Below are 14,964 nucleotides of genomic sequence, written 5' to 3' on the forward strand. Positions count from 1 at the left end.
TGAAGCACAGAAAACTGTATTCTGCTACTAGAAAAATCCCCAAAATGTCCCTGAACATTAAGCTGTGGTTTATAAATTAATTAACAAACTACAGATCAGTTCATCTATAGATCAATGTTTCTGTCTTTTTAGGTCTCGATCAGATCCGTAATCAGTATAAAAGTGGGATTTTTGACAGCCCTTTCTCATGATTCAATGGTTTTCTTGCCAATCTCACTTTCCTGTTCCTGATTCAATGCCTTTTCTTCCTATTCTTGTGTTTGTTTCGACCCATCAGCATTTCGGTCTCACCATGGTTTGAATGGATGACAATCACCGCTTCCTTCAATTGCTGATTTAAGACCTTGAGTTGCAGTACATAGGACAAACTATTTTATCTCACTCTCCATTTCTTCTTGCTCCCACTTTTTTTTTATTCGTTTTACGGAAAAGGGTAACAAAAACATTACATGACGTCTTTTAAAGCAAAGGGTACGGTCAAAAATGCACATCTGGGGAAACAGGATTAGACAGTTGCACGCAGAAATAATCAGACATTCATAGTAAAGGCATCCGATAGCAGATAAAATATATGATCCTCACATCCTTATTCAGAACCCAGTCAAGGAACATGTCAAGAATAAATACATTATAAAAACAACCTATCAAAAATTACAGGTCAAGGCATGTTGCTTAGTTCCCCCAAGCAGTACCCGCACTTCACCCGTGCTTGTATGGTGGCTATCCAGGAATCCTATAGGCTACCAGAATCGTGCGAGCTGTTTGACATGCCCTTGACGATCGTGTGCACGCAGGGGGAGGGGAAATCAGGCTACCCCCTCCATGGTGACCTTGCTCCTTAGATCGGAGGGGTTGGTATTGTTATTGGGAGCCCGTTGAGGGCTAGGGTTAGAACCGTTATAGTGTTTAAATCCTTTTCGTAAAACCAGAAGAGTAAGGTGGAAAAATCAGCCCCCTTAATTTCTTTCCCCACCCACTCCATATTCAAACCATACCCCTCTCATTAGCAACAGCTGTTCGCACTGTTTCTGTGGGCAGCCATTTTAAACAGTTTGAAACCACGCTGAGAAGGCTTTCTTTGTATGCATGCCTAGCTACCATAGTGAATGATTTTTTAAGACATAAGAATAATTCTAAGACAACTGCCCCACAGGCATGGGCAGTTGTTAATTTGGAAGGATTTTTCTTAATGCAAAAGAAAACCATACTAATGTACTTGCTGCACAACTGTGCACAAATGCACACCGGCCAATCTTGGAATGATTTTACTTTAGCTTTCAGAAAAACAAATGTAAGTTGGCCACCCTGCAGCCACCTGAGACAAAAAAGCACCGGCAAAGCCAATAGGTGTCAAGGGCGAGACCTTTTGACTTTGCCACCGATTGTTTGGATTTAGTAGTGCGTCTGTATGGTTTTCATTTCTCAAACTATATCACAATTTTGAAACGTGCTGTGTTTCACCAAATCTCATGAGTTTTTATAAAAACTTCTTGAGCACATAGTCTTCTGGCCGCTTCAGCGCAGGTTTAAAACATTAGTCTCTCTGAACTCACAGCAGACATAAGCATGTAGAAATCCTCCCCCTTTACTTTGCCGCGTAGTGTCCCCCAGGGGTTTTCTCTTAGTACTACTCTTTTCAATGCTTATGACACCGAACTGGCCTCTCTGATTAAAACATTTAATTTTACATTATCCTCCTACACTGATGATACCCAGATGGTAGTGTCTGTTTTTCACAATGATCCAGCACTCTCATCTCACTTCCATGACTGTATGCATGCTACCAGTCTACTGATGAGTTACCACTGTCTGAAGCTTAACTCTGATTGGGAATTTAACACTCACTTGGGGCCCTAATTGGTGGCCTAGGAAATTCGGCTCCCCTTCCGTACATGTTTCAAAGGCCAAAAACCTAGGCATCCATATTGATAATAAATTAAGCTATGCAAGTCAGGTTAACCTGTGGTATCTTCTACTTTTTAACACTCAAAATGCTGAAGAAAATGTTACCTTTTATCTCAATCTCCACCACAAAAAACAGATGTCACTGCCTTAATTTTGTCCAAGTGTGACTACTGCAAATGACTTTACTTGGATCTGCAGGAACAACACCTCAACAAACTTCAAATGGTCCAAAATACAGCTGCCAAGATTCTCTTTGGCATCCCCAAGTTCTACTCTATATCCGAATTAATTTGTAAACTTCACTGGCTCCCTGTCAGGAGCAGCATCAAGTTCAAGGCCTTATGCATTGGTCACAAGTCTCTACATAAGAAAGGGCCTTAAAATAAAAGCCTGGAGTGGTATAAACCAACCAGGCACCTTCGTTCCTCCTTTGCCAAGCAAATAGCAATCCCAAGATTTAGGAAGCTAACTGGGAAGGCAGGAGTTTCATTACTGGAATGGCCAAATTGTGGAACAGCCTTCCTCCATCAAACAGAGTATTATTGCTCCTCTTCTCTTTTAGGAAGAAATTAAAGACCTAGTTATTTTCCAAATAACTGTTCGGGCTGATCCATGACTGCTTCTTTAGCGCTAAGACACCTTAGGGTAATCGTGCACTCTATAAATGTCATTAATATAACATATTGGCACAGTCAGTAGGTTTAGCTTTTTGCACATGATCATATGCTTACTGACATTAAGGCAGCCATGCATGCACATAAACAGACAGATCTGTATACAAACAACTAAAAATATATAGATGACCAGCGTACAGTCCAAAAGATTACGTGTTGTTTAGAAGTATTTGCATCAGAGATTTTGCTATGTGACCTGGCAGCCGATAGTTAAGCGTGTGGAGATTCACCTAATATATAGCCACTACAACCATTCACCTACCATACCCCTGATCTGCTGGCTTTACAAATGCTTGTTAAGAGTCCTCATTCTTTGCACAAAATGTATACATTTGGAAGATAAATCGAGATTGATTTAATGCCAATCACTAACCATGTTACAAAGTAGCAAAATGACACGTTTTTATTTATACAATTACTAGTTAAAGTTACAAAAGTTAAACAGTGATTACATCTATCATTACTATAAAAATAACAAACATTCATGTTCTTGTCATCTGCTGCTTCTTAAGTTTCAATACATGTTCTACATGTGAAGTAAAAGCTGTAAATGTTGCAGACTAAATTAAGAACCCACAAACATAATTTGACTAGCAAAGGTTAGGTCCTTCACCTCATATGAGCCATCGGATGTTTTTTTAAATTATTTTTTTAACTTTTTTTGTTGAGTTACGTTTTTTGGGGGGATGCTCTTCTTGATTATGGCATTTTGTTTTCCTTAAAGCATAAGTTTCTTAACTCAAAATAGCTGCAATAGTTTTCTCTTATCAAGCAGGTTTTTCTTGGGTTTAAAACAGCATAGCAATTAGTGTTATGGTTTTCAACCAGAGTGGCAAGACCAAAACCTGGGTAACATAAAAGGACTGAGACACATTCTAAAAGAAAAGCTTAAGGAAAGCAGGATTGCCTCTTCTTCGCAATAAATATATGCCTTTATACATTAGATAATAAATAATGCACAGACGGACAATTTCATAAAGTAACTTTTTGCATACACTTCTTTTGATGTAACCCAAACTAATACAAAAAGAGAACAAGCTACAATGGGAAGGAGAATATGAATAGAAAGAGTTAAAATACAGCTCATGTACCCCTGAAGTAACTACACCATTCGTTTTATGTTTGTCTACAGAAAAAGGTGGTCTTATGGTCTTTGTTTCAAAACATGAGTGTGAAATACTTCAGAAGCAATTCTTTCCATCTGTTAAACACGTCTGTGTGTATAAAGTTAGCTGTACAAAACTATTTGCTTTTCATCAAAATTTCCTAATTTAGGGATTAAAAAAAGTCTCCAACAGAATGACAACATTTCACTTAAATATCTGATAAAGCTTTGTGAATATCAGATGGATCCCATCTCATCTGTTTCTTCGTTATAAGCTCATGTCCATGCTGTTCTTGGCGTCCTGAAAAGCTGCGTGAAAACAATATACGAGTATGGTTAAGTTCTTTCACTGAACAACAAGTATTGCATATCATACAATGAAAGGCCAAGCTATCACAACATTGTTTGTGTTGTAAAGCACCTACCCCAGCTTTAGAGACCATTTCTTTACTGTAAATCTCAGGAAGAGCGAGCCAACTAGCCTTAGTCCACAGGCCTCATGGATGTCTGTCGAGAAAAGTAGCCCATACGTAATTCTGGCCTCTGACCATTCCGGTGAGTATTGAGGGCACACAGAGCTGTGTTTGGTGGCAATGGGTTTAGTCAGACTTACTGTCCAGTTTACATTACTGTGGGCTATGATACAGTCTGCCTCCTGATTCCTTGCTCTGATAGATGGTCCAAGCAAAGTTGAGCAATGCAAGGCAACATGTTGTACGACAAGGGGACGTTTGGAAATTGGCTCTTCTCCCACATCTATATTACCAGCTGCAAAATTGATGTCTCATTGGTTGCTTAGGTCTGTATGTGGAGAGACCAACCAGATAAAGCTGATCTTGACCTGTAAGCATCCTGAGTTCTCTGACTCTTGCTGCTCCCAGTTGATCATTTCTGCATCCACAAATCTGCCACATAGGCTAATAGAGCAGAGTATCTGGTAAAGGCATATTGGGGCTAGAGGTATGAAGCATTTTTGCTGTCGAGTTTGCGACTGCAAAAATGTCTTTGGCATGTATTCATCACAAATTGCAATTTGGTGTCATTACCGAATCCCAATTTGGAATGGTAAATACTTACCGATTCGGTATTTGGAAGGGGTGTGTTTATGGTGTCTCTTCCAAATATCGTATCAGAATGGGATGTGGAAATGTTTTGCACTTCACCACCAACTGAAAGTTGGTGGTAAACCTTTCGCATATGGGAAGGGTTCCACAAGGGACCCCTTCAACTTTGAGAATGTTTGAAAAAATATTTTTTAAGAGTAGGCCGTGGCTCTTGAAAAAACAAATTTGAAATGTTAAATTTTTTACCTTTTAAATGCATCCCATTTTCCTTGGGGGCAAATAGGATGCATTAAAAAATGGCTTTATTTAAAACCAATCACAGACATGGTGGTCAGCTGACCAGGCATGGCAACATCTCTGTGTTGGCAGTTAATCCTAGTGGGTCATACATTGTGACTTACCTCATTAAAGTTCATGAGGTTGATCTATTTGCGACCCACAACAAATCGCTATTGGGGGAATAGAGGCGGGATATCCCCTTTGTACATCAGTAATAGCAATAACCAAATAGTGATTTCCAAAAAATCCCTATTAGCTATTCTTATTGTTCCTACGTCTTGCCCATAATGATCATAATCCACTAATACTGACAAGGATTGGGGACGCTAGCATCAATAAAATGCCAATGTGGTGTCTACATCTTGTAGTGTTGATGGAGTGCAGTTTTCGTTGAATCATTGTGGAGGTCAAATTACATCATTTTGAGGAGAACCCTGGCTAAGTGGAAGTACAGGCCACATATTCCCATTCAGTTGGTAAATTCCCTGGGTTTATGTAAGAAGCAATTAAAATACTGGCAGCTAAATCAATTAAAATCTCAAAAGGCAAGACATTCTATCTTTCAATATCAATGCTGAACCTTGACTTGTAAGATTTTAGCAAAATTACTAACAGTATACAGGTTGTAATCTGGAATATAGCACTTTATTACCAAAATACATTAAACCCTGACCAAAATGGAGCTTAAAACCTTTGATCACTTCCGATACCATCTGGACATAGTCGTATAGGATTTATTGCGCTCATTGGTCAATCTTTCACACAGAGGGCATATGAGACATCAGGCAAAACTCTCTCTAAATATTTCTCTTTCGCACTGAATTTGACCAAGAAATATTAACCTGTGTGGCTAAAATGGGCAGAGTAATTTCTGTTCAATGGCAAATAGAGAGCGGTATTAGCCCGTATATTCGTAATTGCCACTTCTTTTTGCTTTGGCAGTGGAACTGCTGGGTTACACCAAAAGTACTAATGGGGCTGGACAGGATAAACCATTAGCAGGTTTAGAGCATTTTATCTCCCTCTATGCTGATTATGTTTATTCTACTGTAAGGACTTAGGGGGTCATTCTAATCTTGGCGGGCGGCTCCACCGCCAGAAGACCGTACCGCGGTCAAAAGACCGCGGCGGTCATTCTGAGTTTCCCGCTGGGCTGGCGGGCGACTGCCAGAAGGCCGCCCACCAGCCCAGCGGGAAACCCCCTTCCACGAGGATGCCGGCTCCGAATGGAGCCGGCGGAGTGGAAAGGGTGCGACGGGTGCAGTTGCACCCGTCGCAATTTTCAGTGTCTGCTATGCAGACACTGAAAATCTTTGTGGGGCCCTGTTAGGGGGCCCCTGCAGTGCCCATGCCAGTGGCATGGGCACTGCAGGGGCCCCACAACACCCGTTCCCGCCAGCCAGGTTCTGGCGGTCAAAACCACCAGAACCAGGCTGGCGGGAAGGGGGTCGGAATCCCCATGGCGGCGCTGCCTGCAGCGCCGCCATGGAGGATTCTTCAGGCCAGGGGAAAACCGGCGGGAAACCGCCGGTTTCTCTTTTCTGACCGTGGCTTTACCGCCGCGGTCAGAATTGGCCTGGATGCACCGCCAGCCTGTTGGCGGTGCATCCGCGGTCCCCGGCCCTGGCGGTCAATGACCGCCTTAGTCTGTGGCAATACAACACTCTCTGAAATGAAAAGCTGGTTTGGACCAGTGTTCAGACTCGAGGTAAACTGGAAAGATGCTGTTTGTTCCCACTATGGTAGACTATATGTAAACAGAATAAACTCTTAGCCACCAAATTGGGTTGCGTAAGTGATTTTCTCTTTTTGTTCCTTCTGGATCCCACTTCATCATAGGATATGGGCAAACAGAAAGGTGCTGGTAGGTCCCCACTCTTGTCCCCTCCCCCTAAAGCCACATCGATAGACCGAATGCTGCAGAGGGCCATGGGGGTTATTTTGACTGCGATGAAGTTGCCCGTGAGAAGACTGTACTTCAATTCAGAGACAGCACCTCCGGCTGCTTCGCCTGCTACAGAACAAGTTTCATCTAATGTTGCCCCTAATGTTGCTCTCTGCGACTTGGTTAGGGGTGAAGGACCATCTATCTGTTCATCTCCAGTCGTGCAACCAAAAGTGGGATGTCCTGAAGTGTGTACTCTGTCTCCGTTAGTATCTAAGCAGGCCAAACGCAGGTGGCAGAACAAGCTTGTGGAGACAGGGACCCAAGTAGATGGGAGTATGGTCTCCCTGCCCGAAGAGCGGTTCACTAGATTGGCTAGTGAAAGAGGGGTAGCCTCTCAACCATCGTGGCTAGCCCAATGTATGGACAATGGTATTGCCAAATTTAGAGACACTGGGCCTCATTTACAAGAAACTGGCACATTGTGATCGATGCACCAGTCTTCTTGTGCTGCCCCTTGCCCCCCTTAACTGAGCCATGGGAGCGCTGCACTCCATGGTGGACAGTATCCACAGCTGCATCAGAATTTTTGACGCAGTTGTGGCACTAAACCATAGCACTGCTGAAGTAGTGTCAATATTTTGATGCTATTCCAGCAATGCTAGTGGGCGCCCCATTGGAAACAGCATAGAATCACTTTAACACCTGCCCTGAGCCTTAAAAAAATTACACTGTGACAGTGCAGTGAAATCTTGTAGATTTCACTGCGCCATTTCTGCAGCCCTTTTCGTGGGGAACACATATTTGAATACATTATACCTGGCACAGATATAATGTGGCGCAATGCTTTACAAACTGGTGCAATGGCACCATTACGCCTCTTTGTAAATGTGGCGCTGTGTGGGGGACTGTTTGTGCCACTGTAGTGTGAAAAAAGAAGATGCTATAGTGGCACAAAATCTTTGTAAATGAGGCCCATTGTGTCTGGGAGCTTGCACCTGTTTTAGTATGTATGTCAGGTATTGAACAAAGTCTTGAATACATTAAAGAAATATTACATCTGGGTGCCCAGGGTTTTCACCCAGCCCCTATTGAAGAGCAGGGCAGAGTACTGAGTAAATAGGACTTAGGTTTGGATCAATCTAAGGGCAGTATTAACTGTAAAAACTGCAAACTGATTCAGTCTTGTGCTATTACTGCCTCAGATACATGCTCCCTAGAGGACACGGGCCAGACAGAGGGTGAGTTGATACCATCTAGCCTGTCAGCACCCCAAATTCTTCAGCTCGGCAGAACACGGGGCAAATTTTGACCAATGGACTGATTATCGGCCTGAGTGTCTGCCTGATAGCTACCAACAGGTGGAGGGAAATGCGAAAGGCAATTATAAAAAGGTTGCATCTAACAGTTATTGTAAATCTACCACCGGCGTGTAGTCCCTATATGGTGGTAATGGTCAATGTCCCACTCTTGGCCATGGGCACAATCGAATCATTGACACAGCTGAGGAAAAAGGTTTTACATTGGTTGCACTCAAAGTCTATATTCCCAATTGCCAAGACTGATCAAATATTGATGAAAAGAAGAGCAAGCTGGACTGGTCCCGCAGAAAAGGTTTCTAAAGGGGACTGCATCATTAATAATGTAAAACATCCTAGCTTTGCAGGTGAATTGCTGATGAAAGCAGCATTGTTAACCCCCTTTGGCAGAAATATTGGGCTCTTCCCCCGGGATATTTTTACCGTCACTTGGGTCAAGCCCCAGAGAAGGTTTTCGACAGTCGGCACAAACAACTGTCCACCCATTGCCTGCTACCATCCCGCTGTCCAACAGGTTTGATACTTTAAGTATTCTGCAGGAGAACGATTGACTTTGTACCATCGAGGAACCTTTTAGTACTATTAACAGATGTGGGAGTGACTCTGAAGGCTGAGATACGAGGATATCAGAGGGTGAATTTGAGGCTTTGGATGTTGGGTCGGTAGGGACAGGTCCTACTAAGGCATTAATGCCTGTGGCCTTGGTTTTCTCCGGGTGTCATGAGTCAGTTACGCTGAGCGGAGGAGCTAAGTCCCCTTTATCCGCCCCTGGAAGATGCATGCCATATGGGGGTATGATACTTCACTACATAGAAAGTTTGTGGGCTCCAAAGCAAGCTGGATTCCCTGGATTGGCATCATATTACTGCAGTTTCTGATGTAAATTGCAGAATATCTCCCAAAGGCCTCTCACGCATTCCCAAATGGTATAAAGATTCCAGGTATAAGCAGTGCGCTGTGTGGCTGAAATACATATTCACAGAAATATGCACATCATGAAGATAGTCTCTAGAGTCTTCTAGCCTGCTTAGAAGTTCTTCTTGAGACACCCAGGAAGATTGCTGTTCAGCTGGCACTGCACCCAAATTTGAAATGGTGAGTTGCAAAGAACATTTGAACGAGGTTCCTCCCTCTTTGTGCGGTTGCCTGTGGTACACTGCAGTGGTATTTTCAGCAAGGATCTGAACATTTCCTTGGACGGGAAGGAGGAAAAAGACTCCTACCCCAGAATAATGGCCAGGTGACTAATACGTTGACCACTATCCTGAAAAGTGAGGAAACCCAGAGTCTAAAGACACCTTCAATGAACTCCATGCTGTACTGAAAGGTGTCTGTGTTTAGGATGATTGCATGAGGAGGGTTGTACTCCATCATTCACAGAAGAAGTTTTTAAATCTCCTTTAATAGTGGTCTAGATGACAGTTGAGCAATATGAAGGTGGAACTGGAAGAATATTCAAGGAATGATGATTTGTTCCCATACATTTTGAGAAATCATACATCTGGGAGGATTCTACAGATGGCAGGCCCAGAAAGAGAATGTTTGGCATTGGTGCAAAATATGCTCTTTCAACATGACCTTTGCCTAACCTTGTATGCTTTGAAAGCTTGGAGAGGAGCCCAGTTTCCTAGGTTTATAGACAATCAAGGCTTATTTGACACCACACCAGTTTTATACTTTTCAAGCACTTCACACACAGCTTTCTCATAGTACATACTCACTAGTGACTAAATTCACTGTGCACTTAAATCGAAACTGAAATGTGGCCAAGCCTTAGCCAACAGGAAATCTGGCCATTCTGGAGCTCTATAGGCTCTTCCCGACTTGTTAGAAATGGGGTCTTTGGTTCGCAGTGAGGTTACCCCCCGTCCAACCACTGTAGTCAGGGCAAAGGAGAAACACACCTGGTTAACCCCCAACAACCACCCTTCTAGGTTGGCACGAGCAGAAAGGCTTAACTCATAAGCAATGTGTAAAGTATTTGTACCAACGCACACAGTTATACAGTGAAACACTACAAAATGGTCACCACACAAAAATAGGTAATATTTATCTAAATCAAACAAGACCAAAATGACAAAAATCCAACATACACAAGTCAATTTCTGAATTTTCAAGAGAAAACGAGTCTTACTCAATAGAAAACAATGGAAACGTTGTTACTACACAACGTACCTGGTTTGCGTCAAAAATAAAGCCGCAAGGGGAGAATGCGTCGGAAAAGTCAGCGATGTGTCGATTCCTTACTCGCAATTGAGGCAGTGCGTCGTTTCTTCTCCGGTGTGTAGGTGATGCGTCATTTATCTCCCTTGCAAGACAGCGATGTGTCGATTTCCGAACAGGGCACCTCAGATCTGCGCACGCACAATGACTTTGATGCCCAGCGATGATGCATGAGAAATCCGGTCTGACAGTGTTGGAAAACCGCTGTAGGGTTTGCGTCGTTATCAGCAGCCGCAAGTGGGTGCTGCATCGTTTCTCCAGCCGCGATGTGTCGATCTCCCAGCCGCGATGCAGGTGGAGTGTCGATTTCAGCCATGAAGCAAGTGGCGTGTCGTTTTTCAGCCACATTGCAAGTGGTGCATCGAAAATTTCCCCGCATGGTGTGCGTGGAGTTTAGTCCTTGTTTCTGCCAACTTCACCTTTCAATGGCTCAGGGACCTGATGGGGCACCACTTGGCAGGAGTCTCAGCAGAGAGTCCAGGTGCTGGCAGAGGAAGTCTTCGATGGCCCTGAGACTTCAAAACAGGAGACAAGCTCAGTCCAGGCCCTTGGAGATTCTTCTCAAGCAGGAATGCACAAGAAAGTCCAGTCTTTGTTCCCTTTCACAGGCTGAAGCAGCAACTACAGGATAGCCCAACAAAAAAACAAAGCACTAGCAACAAGGAAGAGGGGACATAGTACTTGGGCACTCACAGTGAATCCACATAGTAAAAGAAAAACATAGCAGGTAAGGCACGGTGCTCCTGGCAAGAGGATCTTCCCTTGTCCTCTAGAGTTTCCGAGGAAACTGAACATAGATAAGTCGAAAGTCAGGGCACTCATGGGTCAGAAACAATTTTGTTAAAGGTGTTTAGAGTCCATAATATACTAGTAAAGAATTACGTTGTAAAACCGGGAATCATGAAAACAGGAACCTTCCATTTATTCTTCAAAGATAAGTTACATCACAGTGATAGGAAACAATCCTTAAGGTCAGCACATATGTGACCATAACAGCCGATAGGTGGTCATGTAGCAACAAACGCCAACACGTGTTTCGTTTTATGAGAGATAAGTCTCAAAGACTTCATCAGGGCTGAGCTACAGTCAAGAAATCAATCCTTATCAATCAATCATTATTGTTCTCCTGAACAATTCCAGTAATCTGAAACTTCTGGTATCTGTGATAGAGAAAAAGTAGTAGGTGGGTGTGCTACCTATAGCACCGAGTATCCTTTTCTATAAGAAGTAGAAAGAAAACAGGAAGCCGTGTTCAAATAATCATGCGGCGTTCCGTAGTGTCCGGACAATATACAAAGATAGCCCAACAAAGCACAGTCACAGGTAGGGGCAGCATTTCTTCTTGGCAGAGGTTCCTCTTGAATCCAGAAGTGATCTAAAGTCTAGGGTTTTGGGTCCACTACTTATACCCCTGTCTGCCTTTGAAGTAAGCAAACTTCACTTGTTCACAAGATCCAGCCTTGCCCAGGCTAGGCCCCAGACACACACAAGGGAGGTGGAGGCTGCATAGTGTAAGGGCAGGCACTCCTCCCTCCACTCTAGCCCACATGGCTCATGGGGATATATAAGCTATACCCCAGCTCTCTTTGTGTCACTGTCTAGCGGAGATTCACAAACAGCCCAACTGTCAGTCTGATCCAGACAGGGAATCCACAAACAAGCAGAGTCACAGAATGGTTTACGCAAGAAAATGCCCACTTTCTAAAAGTGGCATTTTCAAACTAACAATCTAAAAACCAACTTCACTAAAAGATATATTTTTAAATTGTGAGTTCAGATACCCCAAACTTCATATTTCTATCTGATCTCAAAGGGAAACTGCACTTTAAGGATATTTAAAGGCAGACCCCATGTTAACCTATGAGAGAGATAGGCATTGCAACAGTGAAAACTGAATTTGGCAGTATTTCACTGTTAGGACATGTAAAACACATCAGTACATATCCCACCTTTAACATAGACTGCACCCTGCCCATGGAGCTACCTGGGGCCTTACATGTATAAAAAGGGAAGGTTTGGGCCTGGCAAGTGGGTACACCTGTCAGGTCGAATTGGCAGTTTAAAACTACACACACACACACACACACACACACACAGACATTGAAGTGGCAGGTCTGAGACATGTTTACAGGGCTACCCATGTGGGTGGCACAACCAGTGCTGCAAGCCCACTAGTAGCATTTGATTTACAGGCCCTAGGCACCTCGAGTGCACTTTACTAGGGACTTACTAGTAAATCAAATATGCCTATCATGGAAAAGCCAATTACACATACAATTTCACATAGCACTTGCACTTTATAACCGGTCAGCAGTGGTAAAGTGCCCAGAGTAACAAAAACATCAAAAACAGAGTCCAGCACACAGCAACAACCTGGGAAGTAGGGGCAAAAAGTTAAGGGAGACCACGCCAAGGATGCCACCCTTTGTGTCTTTACATGCCAAATAAAAGCCTACTGAGAGTAGACCTTGGCCTAAAAGCAAGAACCAACTTACGTTTTCATGCTTTATTTTATAATATGTTGAGACATGCTTTATGTAGGTCATAGTAGGAATGGGTTATTTGGCATTATCCTGTAACAAAGCAGCAGTCTCCGGTATCCATCGAACCTATTAACTGATAATGGGACCCTGGAGGAAGATAGGCATTACCCACGATGTGAGGGATTTAGAGACAAACCTATCTATCTCTTCTGCAATTAGACTGAAAAGGCTTGGCTAAATCTAGAATGCAATGGGTATATTCTGTAGAGATTTTGAGGCAGGAACATACTTTTGTGGTACCGGTCAGATAATATTGGGATACCACAGAAGTCCATGCCTTATGGCTGAGATATTTAACTTCAAGAACAACTCAAAAGTGCATAAGTCCAGAGTTCCTCCAGGAAAAGGAGTAGTGATCATCTTACTGGTATCTACAGACTTAGACAGCTCAGGTACTACACCAGATGCATGGTCCCTCTTACCTATGCTTAATAAGCTTCTGTCCTCCTAAGCATTACAGGGTTTCTTTGGATAACAGACCATTGTGAGAAGGAGGAAGCACAGGACAACATAATAAGGCCACCACTGACACTGTGCATGCCTCTGTGATGGAGTCAGATCCTCAGCCTAGCATGTTTCTTAAATAAGGCAGTTTCAGCTTATTAGGAATGTGACCTCAAATTTGGAGTTTGAGAGTAATACTCCAACGGTAGGGATCAATTGGAAGCACTGCCCACTGCTAAGCACTAAGTGGAGAAACAAAACGCCGTACTGCATGGCAGGGTGCAAGTGCTTAAGTGGTTTTTCTTGAATATCAAAGTAAGAAGTACAGTTTCCATAACTTAAATATGTTATAACTACTCACTGTACTCGTGGTCTGCCGTGCAAGGACACATGCAATGCCATGTTTGATTATCGTACATGAAAACAACTGATCACATTCTGCAAAAAAATCTTATTTTTTTGTTTAACTTAGAAGAACGAGTTACTTACCTTCGGTAACGATTTTTCTGGTGGATACATTAGCTACCTGTGGATTCCTCACCTAAAGAATACTCCCATGGCGCCAGCATCGACGGAAATCTTCTTACTAGTCTCTGCACGTCGACGAGGACGTCACTCCAGCCCACGCGACGCCGTCTGACGTCATACAGGCAATAAGAGGTCCTCGCCGACGTGCCGATGACAGTACCAACATTTTTTACGTGCATGAGAATAATAATAACCCAATGTAATGAAAGAGCAAAGCAACATCTCTTAATATTGTAAATCACACAACATTGCAATAAAATAGCTGTAGATTTAATATATATACATACGAATCATGTATATACACAATATATATAGATTTATATATAAATATACACATATATACAAATATCATATATGCAAAATGTATTGCAACTTTGAAGACCAAAAGGAGCACACTCAAGGATTGCTTGGAGAGACCAAAAAGGCAACGGGGAGGCGGGTGGGACCGTGAGGAATCCACAGGTAGCTAATGTATCCACCAGAAAAATCGTTACCGAAGGTAAGTAACTCGTTCTTCTGATGGATACAACTACCTGTGGATTCCTCACCTAATGAATAGAGTCCCAAAGCAGTACCACGCCCGGCGGTGGGTGCCTAAATGGTCAAACCAAGAAATCCTGCAGCACTGACCGTGCAAAATGACCGTCCCTTCTGACCTCAGAGTCCAAACAGTAATGTTTCACAAAAGTGTGAAGGGACGACCAAGTTGCGGCCTTGCAGATGTCGACCACAGGAACACCCCTGGCCAAGGCCGAAGAGGCCGACTTAGCTCTGGTGGAGTGAGCTCTAATGCCCTCAGGCGGATCCTTCTTTGCCAAAGAGTAACAGATTTTAATGCAAAGAACATCCCACCTGGAGAGTGTTCTCTTGTGGACTGCCTTTCCTCTCCTCTTGCCCAGGTATCCGACAAACAGCTGATCCTCCAGCCTGATATCCTTCATTCTGTCGATATAGAAGCTCAACGCCCTTTTTGGGTCCAGGCGATGTAGTCTTTC

General features: G+C 43.2%; 1 protein-coding gene across 2 annotated transcripts in view; it reads right to left on the reverse strand.

Annotated features, from left to right (window-relative positions):
• Nucleotides 1-14,964, reverse strand: part of TCHP (trichoplein keratin filament binding) — a 212,009-nt gene that overhangs the window by 8,641 nt on the left and 188,404 nt on the right. Inside the window, exon 13 of one of the 2 annotated variants that reach the window (XM_069214725.1) lies at nt 2,965-3,993. The exons of the other annotated variant lie outside the window; for it this stretch is intronic. Coding sequence (XP_069070826.1) covers nt 3,961-3,993 — 33 coding nt within the window. The 3' untranslated portion in view covers nt 2,965-3,960. Of the gene's footprint in view, nt 1-2,964; nt 3,994-14,964 lie in introns of those variants that run through there. 2 annotated transcript variants of the gene reach the window in all.

The sequence above is a fragment of the Pleurodeles waltl genome, chromosome 11 (assembly GCF_031143425.1).
Source record: "Pleurodeles waltl isolate 20211129_DDA chromosome 11, aPleWal1.hap1.20221129, whole genome shotgun sequence".
Taxonomy (NCBI): domain Eukaryota; kingdom Metazoa; phylum Chordata; class Amphibia; order Caudata; family Salamandridae; genus Pleurodeles; species Pleurodeles waltl.